The sequence below is a fragment of the Danio rerio genome, chromosome 17 (assembly GCF_052040795.2).
Source record: "Danio rerio strain M-AB ecotype USA chromosome 17, GRCz13ab, whole genome shotgun sequence".
NCBI classification, from domain to species: Eukaryota; Metazoa; Chordata; class Actinopteri; order Cypriniformes; family Danionidae; genus Danio; species Danio rerio.
The window spans coordinates 27096038-27112385 of NC_141037.1; the positions used below are offsets into that span (position 1 = coordinate 27096038).

General features: G+C 35.2%; 2 protein-coding genes and 1 long non-coding RNA gene across 17 annotated transcripts in view; 1 reads left to right on the top strand and 2 right to left on the bottom strand.

Moving 5' to 3' along the window:
• The window catches only part of kcnh1a (potassium voltage-gated channel, subfamily H (eag-related), member 1a), a 93493-nt gene extending 82403 nt beyond the window's left edge, over window positions 1–11090 (top strand). For 4 of the 8 annotated variants that reach the window (XM_087289232.1, XM_087289235.1, XM_087289234.1 and 1 more), the window contains one exon: window positions 6280–11090. In XM_087289232.1, the coding sequence (XP_087145358.1) occupies window positions 6280–7134 (855 nt within the window). In that variant the 3' untranslated portion in view covers window positions 7135–11090. 8 annotated transcript variants of the gene reach the window in all.
• Window positions 1–16348, bottom strand: part of hhat (hedgehog acyltransferase) — a 153029-nt gene that overhangs the window by 77295 nt on the left and 59386 nt on the right. The gene's annotated exons all lie outside the window — the stretch shown is intronic.
• LOC147833093 (uncharacterized) lies at window positions 464–3614 on the bottom strand. Its single transcript, XR_015513414.1, has 2 exons — window positions 2354–3614; window positions 464–2311 (listed from the first exon to the last, which is right to left on the bottom strand). It is a non-coding gene; the product is annotated as an uncharacterized LOC147833093 (long non-coding RNA).

Below are 16348 nucleotides of genomic sequence, written 5' to 3' on the forward strand. Positions count from 1 at the left end.
TAAATTATTGTATGGCGTAGTTTGTTCTGTAGACAATCGAAAAAAAATTAAAGAGGCTAATAATTGTGACCTTAAAATGGTTATAAAAAAAATTAATAACTGCTTTTATTATAGCTGAAATAAAATAAATAATACTTTCTCCAGAAAAAAAAACATTAACAGACATACTGTGAAAATTTACTTTATATATATTTGAGTCCTGATCGGAAGGTAACGTGTCTGAAACCGTGTGATTAGGCCCATGTGATCAGATCTGGAGATCACTTGAAATACTTTGAAGTTCAGATGGATTCAAGGCCTGGAAAGTACTAAAAAACAAACATAGATCCTTAAAAGTGGCTGAATTAAATTTGAAAAAACAATTATGGTGTTAATTTAACAATTTCACTGTTGAAACATTTCTTAATTAAAAAAACAACAACTTACATTTAAATATTTTACAATAACAATGACATAATGCACATTTGATATATCAGAAACCTTAAAATGATACAAAAATTTTTACATTTTATTGTAAATATTAAGTGTAAGTTAAGTACAGCAAGGACTTTAACGACGCTACATATGCTGGGGTATGTATAACAGAGGTTTAAAAATGAATGATGCTTTAAAAAGTCCTTGAATCTGGTGTCCATAAAAGAGTGGGAACCCTGTCTATGGATAAATACACACTTTCAAGTGTGACATATATGATCAGTACGTCTCTGCTATAGCTGTCAACATACGTTAGTTTGGGTTTCTGTGTGCTCAGAAATATGGATGATGGCTATAGGGGTGGATTTATTTACGGATAGTGGCAGGGCATGTGTGTGTGTCTGTGTGTCCGTGCCCAGGATGGGAAAGTCTGAATGGGAGGCCAGCGGTGTGGTCATTACTGTCCATCATATCTGTAACGCTAACAGAAGCAAGACCCTTGACGTCATTCAGAAGCACAATCTACCAAGGCTGTCTATCTGTCTGACTGATTTTATTCAGTTCTCTCCTTCGGCCTGGATTCTTTCTCGAAGGAAGCAGCGGTGATATATTTCTCCACCTGCTGCCAAACACGATGAGTTATTTAGAGTTCAATTACAAAGAAACATTGCATTCAGATGGAAAGTGGCAATATGACAAATCTGAGCACATTAAAGCCCAAATGAACCAATTTTGTGTGAGACATCATGGGGAAATGCTTAATACGCTCTGTTTCTCCCACTAATACACACCGCTTAAGAATCATTATGTGGTGTCTAACTCTAGAATTGGGAAGAATGGGATTTTATGATTGTGTGCATTTTTTACCATAGTCAATTCTTTCTGCAATTGCTTGCGGCTAGATTTATCTAATAAAGGGAACACTCTCCAATTGTTTTTGGGATGCTGGAATTTGTCATTTTTAACATTTGACTGAACTCTTTTGGAAATTGACAACAAAATTTTTTTCTGACAACACAGAACTCAGAGCCGTGCTGTTATTTTAGCTTGTTGAAAGAAAAAAGTTACTGTATTGGAGGGCAGGTTAGAATAATATTGAAGCATGTTTCCATTACAGATATCAAATAAAATTGATTTCATTTAATTGTATTATAGTTTTGAACAACAATATTTTAATCTTTAATCTTAAGGTTATCTAAAAGCTACTGTTCTCAAAACAGTGACAAAATTAGAATATATAAACATGCTCTCTACTACTTGAAACGCCCCGCCCCCTACGAGATACGAGTGTTCAAATTGAGGGTTTGGATAAACACTTGTACATATGAGAAAATAGTAAACCAAGCCAAGCTGTGTTGATCTGAACTCCCTATTCTCCGTTTTGAAAATGGCAATGTGCAGCACCTCTCTACAGAAAGCCCAAAGGGACAAAAATACATTACAAATACAGGAAACTAGGAAATTCAAATTTAAATCTCTTACATAGTGTCCATTTTTATTTGGTGAATTGTACTACAATTTTTTTTGCCTTTTGCCTTCAGATCTGCCTTAATCAATTGTGGAATAGATTCAAGAAGGTGCTCAGATTCGTCAGAGATGTTGGTCCATATTGACATAATAGCATCACGCAGTTGCTGCAGGTTTGTCGGCTGCACATCCATGATGCGAATGTCCCGTTCCACCCCATCCCAAAGGTGCTCTATTGGATTGAGTTCTGGTGACTGTGGAGGTCATTTGAGTGCAGTGAACCGATTGTCATGTAACAGAAACCAGTCTGAGATAATTTGTGTGGCAAGAAAATATCCCTCACACGGTTACACCATCACCACCAGCCTGAACCCTTGATTCAAGACAGGATGGATGCATGCTTTCATGTTGTTGATGCCAAATTCTGACTCTACCATCTGAATGTTACAACAGAAATCGAGACTCATCAGACGAGGCAATGTTTTTCCAGTCTTCTATTGTCTAATTTTGGTGAGCCTGTGCAAACTGTAGCCTTAGTTTCCTGTTCTCAGCTGAAAGGAGTGGCACCTGGTGTGGTCTTTTGCTGCTGTAGCCCATCTGCCTCAAGGTTAGACGTGTTGTGCGTTCAGAGATGCTCATCTGCATACCTCGGTTGTAACGAGTGGTTATTTGAGTTAGTTTTGCCTTTCTATCAGCTCGAACCAGTCCGGCCATTCTCCTCTGACCTCTGGCATCAACAAGGCATTTGCGCCCATAGAACTGCTGCTCACTAAATATTTTCTCTTTTTTCTGACCATTCTCTGTAAACCCTAGAGATGGTTGTGTATGAAAATCCCAGTAGATCAGCAGTTTCTGAAATACTTAGACCCGTCTGGCACAAACAACCATGTTTTGTTCAAAGTCACTTAAATCACCTTTCTTCCCCATTCTGATGCTCCGTTTGAACTGCAGCACACTGTCTTGATCATGTCTACATGACTAAATGCATTAAGTTGCTGCCATGTCATTGGCTTATAGGAAATTTGTGTAAACAAACAGTTGCACTGTACCTAATAAAGTGGCCGGTGAATGTATATTGGAATACAAACACTCCACAGAAGACCACAAAACATAGCAGACCCATTTGAATTATGCAAAAAGCTGTCAAGAGTCTAATGTGCATTTGCTCAACAGCTCTGACTGGCAAAAATGTAGTGTAAAAAATAGGAAGGATATAAAATAGGGAGGAGCTTTTTTATGCCATTTCCTGTCTTCCTGTTACAACAAACATGCAATAAAAATACACATTTCAAACCACTTTACAGGGACTTTAAAGAATATATAAAAATATAAAGTCAAAACAGAAGATATAAATGTAACTTTTTAAAAAGTAACATCGTAAGGCCCGAAGTCAATGGAATTTAAGAGCTATGACTGTTGTATAAGTTGTATATCCAAAAGTTGTATAACAATCATGTAAAGTCACACAAAAAATATATAATTTTTAGGATATAAAATGAAACAACATTATAAAAAAACAACATTAGGGAATATAAAGTCAAATTATAATATTGAAAATCAAATTTGGGAGATTGTGAAGGCTGTGAAGTCACTAAAGACATTGCAAAAAGCCATGCGTCACACCTGACCACTTTTGACTGAAGCACTTTAGACAGATTTTGATACCACATACGTGGTGTTATTTCATCAAAAAGTGTGTGTGTGTGTGTGTGTGTGTGTTTTTGATGTGTTTTGAAAGCAAGAATCTGTCCCCTGTCTGCGAAAAGGATGACTTTCAACCCCCCAAAGCTACATCTGAACTTTTCACAAACACCTTCTGACGGCCTGTTCACACAACATTTACACAGTCTTTACAAAGCCTTCACTGTGGATATGAGATTGCAGCCTTCAACCTTTATCAGCTGGAAAATACCAGACGAATTCAAATGAAAACAACAATAAATGCACAGACAAATCAAAGCCAAAGAAAACAGCTAATTGTTACTGCACAAATCAAGAATAAGTCCATTGCACTATCCTACTCAAAATGAGAGGAGAGCATGTTTGTGTTGTTCTGCTCCCACTAATTTCACAGACAGATTGGCGGTACAGATGCTTGGGCGCCCTGTCCCTCCTAATGAATATTCAGGACATCAATATGAATATTAACATATTGAAGATGGAGTCATACAAATACAACAGCCAACTTGCAATAGTGACAGGAACAAACTGTCTCCGTATGCACAGACAGACACACACGCGCACACAGGAAATCTTTATTTTAATAAGCTTTTTCAGTGATGATCATTGTTAATCTCTTCAAATGTCCAGACTGATCAAAACTAAATGGCAGTATATGCTTTATATGCATTCCTGTGTACGGTAAATACACCTTGAATATACTCTGAACAGGTAAAGCCTAAATTTTCTCTCTCCAGACCCACAAACAGACACTCAGTCAGCAGTGGCTTGACTTTAGAAATCTGCTCAATAAAAGCCTACAATTCTGAAATATACATGAGCGCCAATAAATAAGTCAGAATGCAGAACATGTTGCAAAATTCACGACACTGAACACAGAATCTCCAGGACAGTAAGTGTAACCTTACTATAAAAGAGAAACTTGAAGTGGTTGTAATTATATTGCTGAATTATATACATGCATTGCATAATATTGCAAAGCCAGGTTTTGAATAGAAGAAAGTTCACAACTGGAAGAGGCTATCTTTTTAGACAGGCCCTAATTCATATTGTTTATTGGAATTTATGGTATGAAGGGCTGCTATTAATAAGGGGTGGCCACAGTGGAATGAACCACCAACTTATCCAGCATATGCAGATGCCCTTCCAGCTGCAACCTAACACTGGAAAACACCCATACTCTTGCATTAACACATGCCCATTTAGCTTATTCAATTCACCTATACCACATGTCTTTGGACTGTGGGGGAAACCGGAGCACCCGGAGGACACCCATGCGAACACAGGGACAGGGAGAACATGCAAACTCCACACTGAAATGCCAACTGACCCAGCAACCTTCTTGCTGTGAGGCAATCATGTTACCCACTGCACCACCGTGACACCCACTGAATTTAAACAAACAAATTAAATTTAGAAGTGTTTAACTTAATTTGTTTGTTTGAATTCAGCACAAATAAATTGTTTACAACTACCTAACTTTAGTTAACATTTTTGTAATTCAAACGAATCATCTTTGAAGCATTTTTTTTATTTTGTATGAAGTGACAGACCACAATTCATATTGCTTTTTAGAATTTATGGTATGAAGGGCCGTTACAATATCAGAATTTTAAAATGTCTATCAATCTATTCATATCTATGATGCAATTTGTTGTATGGAACACAAAGTCTGTTTGTAAAAATGTCTGTATGTATGTATGAATTTATTTATTTGGTTTGTTTTTGTTTTAAACTGACTTTTACTGTTTAGAAAAAAATATGGGTGGCACGTTGACTCAGTGGTTAGTAGAGCTGTACGATTAATCGAAATCGGTTTGCTCAAGAGAAAAAATAAGTGTTAAATTTCTGAATATTTATAAACAAATATGAATAAATGTTGGAGTAATGTAATATCTTTTTAGTTCCTTTTTTTAATAACACTCACTGCATTTTAGCAGTAAGAAGCTTTGATACTGAATATCGAGCTGAAGCTTGATTATAAAATTAAATCACAAATAAAATAAAAATAAAATAAATTGCAGTTAGATATTTTCCCCAAATCTCACAGCCATATTGGTTAGCACTGCTACCTCACAAAAAGAATTTCTGTGTGGAGTTGGCATGTTCTCCCCGTGTTTGCGTGGGTTTTCTAAGGTGCTCCAGTTTCCCTCACAGTCCATGTGGTATAAACAAAACTGGCCATAATGTATGAGTGCGTGTGTATGAATGAAAGAGTGTATGGATGTTTCCCTGTGTTGAGTGGCCGCTGGAAGGGCATCTATGACATCCATGGCATAAAACATATGCCAGAGAAATTTGCGGTTCATTCCCCTGTGGCGACCCCTGATAATTCAGGGACTCAGCCGAAAGATAGTCAGTGAGACAAAAATAGCAGTGAAAGAAACATTTACAAATGAGCTTATTGTCTTACATTATAATATAGTTTAATATTTTTAGAAGTTATCTTATGTTCCATTAAAAAAAAAAAAGTAGAGCAGGTTGTTAGCAACACCAAGAACATGAATTTGAATAGGCAGTAAACGCCAGAGCTTAAAAATGTTTAGACTGAGAATGTTTAGAGATGTAATATAAGTGGGCTTTGAATAAAAGCCTCTTCTGAATGCAGTTATGTGCCTTTTTACATATTAAAATATTCTGTAGCAAAATATTTGATGTGCATGTTCAATGGTCATCCAACTGCTTGTCCCTGTTCAACTAACTCTATGTGTCTTTCAGCTTGTGTTCAGAAAGATCAGTGATGTGAAGCGTGAGGAAGAAGAGAGGCTGAGGAGGAAGAACGAGGCCCCTCTGAATCTCCCCCCAGATCATCCCGTTCGCCGTCTCTTCCAGCGTTTCCGCCAGCAGAAGGAAGCCCGTCTTGCTGCTGTACGGCCTAATTCTGAAGACTCTGATCTTGAGAAGGGTCAAATCCACAATGAAGTCATCAGCCAAGATGTGATTGCCACCACAAGCATCGTTACTGTGACAGAGAGTCCAGCTACACCCATCCCATCCCACCTCATCAAAAACCGCACCCTAGGTCCATTCGACCAGGCGAAGCTTAGTGCCCCTGCCCCAAATGCCTCCCGCATGTCTGAACCACGTGCACGAGGATGGGCAAGGTTCAGGGAGAGCGTGGCAAAGCCTGAGAGCTGGGGAAACGTTCCTAAAGCTGAATCCATGGAGACTCTCCCTGAGCGGAGTAGCTCCGCAAAGACTTCAGAGCCTAGCGGACTCAAGAAGACAGACTCCTGTGATAGCGGCATTACCAAAAGTGACCTACGGCTGGATGAGGGTGGTATCCGCACCCCTGTGGACCGCAGTCCAGTCCAGCCCGATGGAAAATCTCCCCCAATCCCACCCATTCCAACCATTCCCGAACACACGCTGCAAGCCTCGCTCTTGGAGCTCCGCACTGAACTCAAAGAAGAACTGTCGGCGCTCGGGAACCGAATGGTTGCGCTGGAGGCGCAGGTCGCTGAGGTGCTGAGGTTGTTGCGAAACAGAAAGTCTCCAACCTCACCCATGTCGCTCTTCCAGATCTCACGGCCAACATCGCCAGACACAGACAAGGAGGACATGTTCCCTTGAAGAAAATGAGGTAAGAATATTTCTTCTTGAAAAGGGAAACTATTGAGACTTCCTCTGAGAAGAGAAGAAGAAATGGAACCACTTCTGACATCTGTGCCAGCAAAAAGCATGACAGACTTTGTCTGTGTGAGAAAGAGAGAATGAGTGAGGGAAAGGATGGAATAAGACACTGGAAAGAAGGAGAGGATGTCTTATCCCAAGGCAGAGCATCTGCGATACCAAAGTGATGGCGTGTTGGTTGTCACGCGGAGACTCTGTGTGGAACTGCTCCCTGTTTTAGTCCTGCGAGGCTGACAGACAGTGAGAGCTCTTGCCGCAGGGCCCACTCTGACTGATGGTTGTCATGGCAATGCGCCATCCCCAAATGCAAGTGCGGACCCTTCAAGATCCAACTCATGTAGCAAGTCTTCCCCTCTCTCTTTCACTCTATCACACACACTGCTGTTTATGCTCTGCACTTTTTCTGGTGTGGACATCTTTTCTGCACCGTCCTGCTGGTTAACTCAACGCCGAATATGAGCCTTTTTCAGGAATCAGAGCTACGCGTCTTGCGCAGATATAGGGCGGTGTGGATTTGAGCTGCTAGACGAAAGATTGAAGAACACAAGAGTATTCCAGAAACCACGGAAACCCTAGACAGCTTCGGTGAATCACTTTAGACAAATGTGTTTGTACAATGACAAATCAACTACTATCCCAAGAGTTGTACATGTTACAGGAGAAACTAATGAGCTCTGTAGGGGTTTTATAGTGTAACAGCTGTTAAGACCCTTTTCCATGACTTGCGTCAATGCATCTCTCACCAAAATAAAAAATAATATCAGACTACAGTGGTTTAACAGATGTTTAGGAATGTTATCATTGTAGGATATTATTGCGTTTTTTTTTCTACACATATCAGCCAACACTGAATATTGTACAGTATATTTAGCTTTTTGTTTAGGTAACATTGGCTGTCCTTTAATGCTCACTTGATCTTTAAAAGAACACATATTTAACAAGACTGTTAATTGCATTCTGTAGCAAATTTCTAAATGATTTTTTTTCATAGTGTCCGTTATGTGTGATGCCTAACTTCACATTTACTATTTATAATATGCTTTTGTTTTTAGTATTTTTTTGTAATTTATACATAAAGCATTTAATATTTATCATTATCAGTTATTAGTCATAGTGTTTATGGCTTTTATCATTAGCCATCAGAAAATTTACATTGGTATATCCCTATAAACATTTTTAGCCTGGTCCAATATAAGAGTGAACAAAAAAGGGCAAAAGCAAAACTTTCATTACTACAGTTATTCTAACATATCAAATATTTTTTTTCTATAAATAGACCATTTCAATGAGGTCATGTCATTGGCCGTGAACATTTCCTGTTTGTTTTTAAACTATTTCATAACTGTAACAAGAGGCAATTCAGTCATAACTTAATGTTAAAACTGCTATCATAACATTCTTTTCCAATATGTGGCTCTTTTTGGATTCTCGAAAGCTATGGGAATTAAAAATGTAAAACAGGAAATGCCTTGGGACCATTGTTGTTGTTTACATGCTTCAAAATGGTCTATATACTCAAAAATGTGCCCATTGCCTCTGCCCTTAAACCTTATGTAGATATTCCTTTGATATTTTAAGCATTGTGTTACAGTGCGTGATCTGTGCATCAGAGGTAATGCTGTAGCATGATGTTTAATGCATTGGTACCGTAGATGTTGAAGCAAGTCATGTGAAAGGATCTTCATCTCCTCTGGTCTACATCAAGCATATTCAGACAAGTTCATCAGTGACTTGCTGGATTGCAGTTTTATATTATAACAAATGAAAGAATTAGTGAAATGAAAGGACGTATGTTGATTCTTTAGTAATGATTGGGTCTTCCAGAAAGCACATACATATTACCGTTGGCACACTATTATTGTTATAATTCAGACCTGTAGTGCATTGTAGCTGTGTTTTTTTCTAAATGAAATGATGGATGTAATCAATACACACGATTTTTGGTCATAAATCACAGTTTATCATAACAGTTAAGGTGTGGTCACATTAGAGGAATTTTGGTGAAAATGTCTGTTGTCAAAAACAGACATTTGAAGCTATTTTGCTTGGCTTTTTCACAAGTTCTAATATTAAATGTGATTCTGTTCAAAAATAAAGACAGGTGTGTTTAACAAAATAATCTACAACTGATTAACAATGCCTGACTGTCACTGAAGGGCTAGTTCACCCAAAACTCTGTAGTTTACTCAAATTTTACTTCTTTAAAACCTTTTTAAATGAAGATATTTAAAAATAAACATTTTGGTAGCTGACACCCATTTATTTCCATGAAAAGTTAATGTGGTCCAAGACAAGGTCATAATAGCTTTACATTTTACATTTTTCATTTGTTTTTAGTTTTTATTTCATTTTGACTTTTTGTTTTCAAATTCAGTTAGTTTTAGTTTGTTTTTAGAGGAAGATTTACTAGTTTTATTAATTTTAGCTTGTTTGTTGTTGTATAATAAAAACTCAACCAAAGATATGCTACATTTTAATTTTGACAAAAGAACACTACCATCTACCATCTACCACTACCACCTACCCATCCTTAAATTCAAATACACAGCCCACAAGATACTGTATGTGTGCAAGGCTGCTTCTGAGGTTAGGTAGCTACACTGATGGGAAGTTCGGATCTTTAACGTGAACCGGATCTTTTGCAACAATCTTCCCATGTTTGGACTCAACTTATCAAAAATATGTTGTCAATAACCATAATTTCAGTCAGTTAAAATATCAATGTGACCTAAATTTACAATTATGTTTTGCAACCCAATTGAGGCATGATTCACTTATCTTACCATTAGGATTTTCTGTTATGAAATAAACTTACGTTTCCCCAGATCTTCTCATTTAAGCCCTCGGTTTACCAGTGCTGCAGTCGTTCAAGTTTAGTTCAGTCACAGCAGGCTGTCGTGTACTGTTTGTGTTTGATTCACAATCTGTAAGTTATTTATGGATGTGCTTAACGGTACTGGAGGCGCGAATCGTTTCAAATGATTCAGCTCGATTAGGTGAATTAGTTTAACTTAGAAGATCTGTTTAAAAAGAACCATTCGCAATCACTAAAACAGAAATAAAACCCATTATTGAACACTACTGTGTTAAATGAATACTTTTAAATGTATGCTCGTGTCGTATTTAAGATTTACTCCTAAAAGGCTTACAGTATGTATTAATTACATTTACAAAGACGAAAATGAAGGGTGTTTTTGCTATAATTTTAGTTAAAGTTAGTTTTGTATACAATACAGTTTCAGTTCTAGTTTTAAAAACTTGTTTTATTTTTATTTAAGTTAACGAAAATGTTTTTTCAATTGTGGTTTCTTTGCCCTTTGTTTTATTAACTATGATAACCAAACAGCATTCGTCAAAATATCTGTTTTGTGTTCAACAGAAGAAAGAAACCCATAAAGGTTTAAAGCCACATGAGTGAATGATTTACTGTTTATTTTTGGTTGAACTATCCCTTTAAGAATTATTGGCAATATCAAAGTCTGTATGGGGAATGTGAATGAACCTGACTGCTTCATTCTATCAGAGTAACTGATAATGTGACCACATCCTTACAAGAACATTTCACCATCACAACAAACATCGAAAAACACAACAAATCTCAGGAATGCAGAGAGGTGATGGTCAGAGAGCTGAGAATATTCTGACCCCTTTCCTGGATTTTTTTATATATTCACTGCTGCAGATGTGGCATTATTTTTCCACCAGCCCTGTTATCATGTGTTCAATTAAAAACAAAAAACAAACTCTTGGCTTTTTCAACAGGGGTGACTGGGTCTTGATGTCAATAGTCTTAAAAATGCTTTTAAAAAAAAAAAAAAAAAAAAAAAAAAAAAAAAAACAGGTTTCCACTGTGATCCATATGGAATGTTTCTTTTTGTCCGGTCCATTTGCCGTTTATTTTATTACATTTTTTTTTTTTATAAAAAAAAATGTAAAAGCTAAAACAACATTAAGAAACATTGAACAGCTAGTCCCAGTCTCCCCTTTTTATTATATTATATAAAGCTCCTAATGCAAGTTAGGAGTTAATCTGTTAATCACAGAGCCAAGATATAAATAGCTGTTTATTTGCCTCTCTTTTCCAGCATCCTCCCCCATATCAACTCCACCTTGATTTCCATAATGAGGTCCAGAGGGGAACAGAGCGAGGCTCATGCTTTTAGCCCCTCTATTCACAACGCCACCAAACCAGACTATCTTCATCTATAACACTATAAGCAAGCACTATATAAAACATATACTATATGTTATATATCGAGTACTATATCTTGATTAATTGCATCCAAGATAAATGTTTGTATGTACATAATATGTACATGTGTACTGTATATATTTGTGTGTATATACACAAACATACAATACATAAAATAAAAAATATACAAAAATAACATATTTACATATATATTTATTTTCTATATAACTTGTATTATACACACAGTACTAGGGCTGCACATTATATTTCAGCATCAATATCGCAATGTGCACATCTGCAATAGTCACATCGCAGGATATGCAATGTTGAGTTTCAGTTAGTTGATCAGGAGCTACAGATTACATGTGATTTGTTGCATCATTACTAAGTTTAACCATATTAGAGTGAAACTACCATTTGCATGCGTTTTTACACCATTTCAAGGGAGTTTAAAAAGTTTAGCTGCAAAAAAATTATAATGTTGAAAAGTGTGATAATGATTAATTGTAATAAATCATTTATATGGAATTTAACTGAATTCAAACTGAAAAGAAGATTATTATACTTATCCCATTGGCAGAGAATTGTGCTTATTTTAAGGAAACACTCTTAATTTACACATATTTTTTCTGAAGGTGAAAATAAAACTATATTAATACTTGATCTAAGAACATTTTTGGTATTTGGACTAGAAACAAGAAAACTTTAGCACTGTGATGATTCAATTTCAATACCTAAACACATTTAGACTCCCCAGCAGACAACTGTCAAAAAGACCTATTCAAACCATGAAAGGTATTCATAATGCAATAAATATGCTGTTGCTGAAAATTTAAATATTGAGATTTTTTACCAATTTCGTGCAGCCCTACACAGTGTAGATACATTTCTTGTAAATATGAACTTTTATTTTGGATGCTATTAATCACCTGACGGCATTATAATATATATATATAAGATGTTTAAATCATCCAGGTTCTCGTTATTGAAAGCAACCTGATAAGCATGCTGTGTGTGTTGGGAATGAACATAATGTGTTTAAGCCACATGTTAGCATGCTGTGTGATGTTCTCAGTTTAGAGAGGTCATTATCAGGTCCACAGGAGTTGTGCTGAGGTCAGAATCACCTCACTGTGACCTGCTTCTCTGCTAACTGAGAGCGGAGACACACACAGAGATGAGAGGCCAGAAGAATGACTCAAAACCAAAACAAAGCCAAGGTCATATCATACAGAATATCACACACTGCATGGCCACAGTGATAATAATAATAAGGAAACAACTGTTTGCAGGCAAGCAGACACTTTAGAGTCTATGACTAGATTTTAAGTGCAGCGATTAATATGTGTTTTTGGTTATGTTATGGCAATAAATATTTTAATGATGCTAAAAAGTATATGACCATGACAATGTACACTACCTTTTTTCCCCCATGTTTTTTATTATTCTGTTCATCAAGGCGACATTTATTAAATAAAAAAAATTGTTAAATATTTATTAAAATTTAAAATAATTGCTTTTTTATTGTATGTAGTTTCAAATGAAATTATTACTCCAGTCTTTATTGCTTTTATTACTATTATCATTGATGAAAGTAATAATAATAATAATAATAATAATAATAATAGTAACAATAAAAATAACAATAAATAATATTAGAGTAACTTCTGAAGGATCGAATGACTCTGAAGAGTGAAAATTTATCTATAACATTGCTGGAATAAATTATTAAATTAATTGATAAACTACTTTTGAACAGTTATTTTATAGTGCAATAATATTTCACAATTGTACAATCTGTACAGCATTTTTGATTAAATAAATGCAGCCTTGGTAAGCAAGATAAGCTTATTTTAAAACATTTAAAAATCCTACTGACCCCAAACTTTTGACCAGTAGTGTATGTTTAAATAAATTACTCAAGATTTAACTTATTTTAATGTAATGCAGATTGAAAGCACATGTAAATAGTTTTTTTTTCTTACTGGATTGAACAATTCTACAATATTTACAGTGAATAACAGGCCAGAAATATTTGAATTATTGCAAAGTAAAGTATTTGCTTGCACGCAAACAGATTTTTATTCTCTTATTTGCCAAGCAGTGTGCATTTAATATAACCTGTTATGTAAGAAAAATATATTTAGTTTGAGAAAGAAAGACTAGAAGCACCACATGTCATGTTTTCCTACACAAAGATTTATTTCTGTTACAATAAAGGTACATATTGTAAAGTCTAAATATTTTGTAAGGCAAAAGTATTAAAATGATATATCATATATTTTTCTGCCCTTGAGAGATGATTATCTCCTCTTGTCAGCAGGACACCAGAGGAGCAATATTAAACGGTAAAACTCCCATTAAGGTTATTTTATGCTTCAGAGCATGTTTTACAATAATGACATCTTAATTAGCTTTAATATTATGGGTCATTTGCTTACATGCCAAATACTGAGCAGAAATTACAAAAAAAGGTTTAGCATTTATACCCAGCAGCATTGCTTTATCATTCAGAAAGAAAGCCTGAACTCATTTTAAATAAGACATATGAATGTTTCAGTCATCTGAAAAACAATACTGACATGCAAATCCATGTAAACCGGAATGTAAAGCATCAGCTTGAGCTTATTCAGAAGCAATAATCATTGCTGCTGCATTTCACACAGATTATTCCTACAGTCCAGATATAACATTTAACCCCAAACACATGCTGTAATCGACATAATATAAGAAAGAAACGCAGCCCTGATGTCACTGCATGCCTCTGCAGCGCAGCAATAAGACTCCTAATATTCAGAGAATGCACTTTTTTTCATTGAGAGATGATGAAGCTGAAATGCACAGCCCTTAAGATACTAGCATGGTTTACTTGACCATCTGATCGTGACTGATTTGATCAAATACGACAAAAGCATGGCTTGATTTGCACTTAAAATAAGGTTAAGACATGCATGGTAAATACAAAAGGAAAACTGAATAAATTTCCATTAAAAAGTAAGTAGTCCTTTACTGCACGAGTATTTAATCTCTTGCCTCTTACCCCATAGAGCTAATGGATTCACTCTTTGTAGTTGTCATTCAGACCTGTCTGACTCTTGGAGAGCGAGTCCACATTTGCATTTAGTAGGAAGAAATGAATCCGCACTCGCTGTAGACTGTTTGGATAGTGTTTTACAGCCTTGAGAATCAAAATGCTCTGTCTTGACAGCAAAACAGGACACTACATCATTAGACACACTAGTTTAGAATTAAGTGACAAATATGTCATAGGGGGAAAAACCAGCTTTGTATAGTAAGATTTGTTTTAGATTACAAATCCCAAAATCCAAAGAATAAATGAGCAGAAATAATGTTTTGTAAAATCTAAAAATATAAATGAAACTAATTTTTAGTACAAATTTATTATGATATTAAAATAAAATAATTACCATTTTAATTAAATTTGAACTGAAGAAAAATGACCAGATGACTGAAAGGGTCTTTGGGGAATATGAAAACAGTCATTCGGCTCTTTGTTTTTAACAGTGATGAATTAAAATGAAGCATTTTCACAATTAAAGCATTATGATTTGAACATTAAATTGTAAATGTACAAAAATAAAACAATGATAGAATCTTAAATGTATTGTAGTCATGCAAATTATAATTTCCTGTTTTGTTTTTTTTTTCTTTTGAATTTGGTGTGAAATATGAACCAAACCCGTACTATGGACTGAGATTGCAAACATGCAGCATACGAGTTTCTGTGTTTGAGTAGAAACTTGACATGTACGGCACAGTATTTTGAGGAACAATATAAAGACTCCATTATTTTTAGCGTTCTTAACACTGATCTTGAAGCTCAGATAGAGCTGTGCTGTTCTATCACACTGCAGGGTTTCTAAGAACAAATATGTCTGTCTGCACACAGAGGTCTTTTGAGGCTGGTTCATTAAGAACAGCTCTAGTTAGTACCTTATTTCAGATGTATTCAGCAGACAGCATGGACATTATCCACTGACTCAAACATCATCACCTAAACCATTTCTTCACATGGAAATTGCTACTACTGTAAAGCACAAAGACAAAATTTGTAAAAAAAAAATGCTGTAAAATATTATTTATAATAATAAAATATTTTATATACGTACTTGTCATGTACTGTCTTTACTTTGTCTTTTTTTGAACTGATCAAAGGTACTGTACTTATGAAAGCACATTAGCTTAGAAAATAAAATGAACACTGACCCAATGCAAAATAAATGATTCACTTATTCAAAAAACATATAAATATTTTCTTTAATAACAATTTAGAATTAGCTATCTGATAATATGTACCAATAGCCAAATTTTTAGTCACTGTTTTTGCAAAGCTGCTTTCAGATTTAGTGCCATTATGGTATGGAATAAGAGATGGGTAGATTATTTACAAATTGCAGTCGGTTACTAACTAAAAAGTACACAATAGAAATTGCAGTCACTTTAGATCATGTTTGTGAACTTCATGTTTGCTGATTCACATTTACATTACTTTTAACTTGTTTATTAAATAAACTTGAATAAAGCAAAAAATAAATTATAAGTCTCTGTGCAAATGTTAAAACTAGCAAAGATCTTTTTATTTATCATGTGAAGTAACTGTTATATAATTATAAGCATTTTAAGATTTATTATATTCTGACTGGAAGGACTACATTTTTTGTATCCAGACTGCATAAAACCATTGAATACATATAATCTAACTACAAGAGAAAAAGTGAAATCCTACTCAACATTTTATTTGATTAAAGGAATAGTTTAGCCAAAACTTAAAATATTTTTATTATTTACTCACTCTCTACTTCTATTAAAGCTATTTGAGTTTTTTTTTTTGTTAAAAACAAAAGAAAATATTTTGAAGAACGTTGGAAACCAGCAGTGATTGATTTTCGTTGCATTTTCCAGTGCTACAGATGTAAATGGCTACAGTGCTCCAGCTTTCTT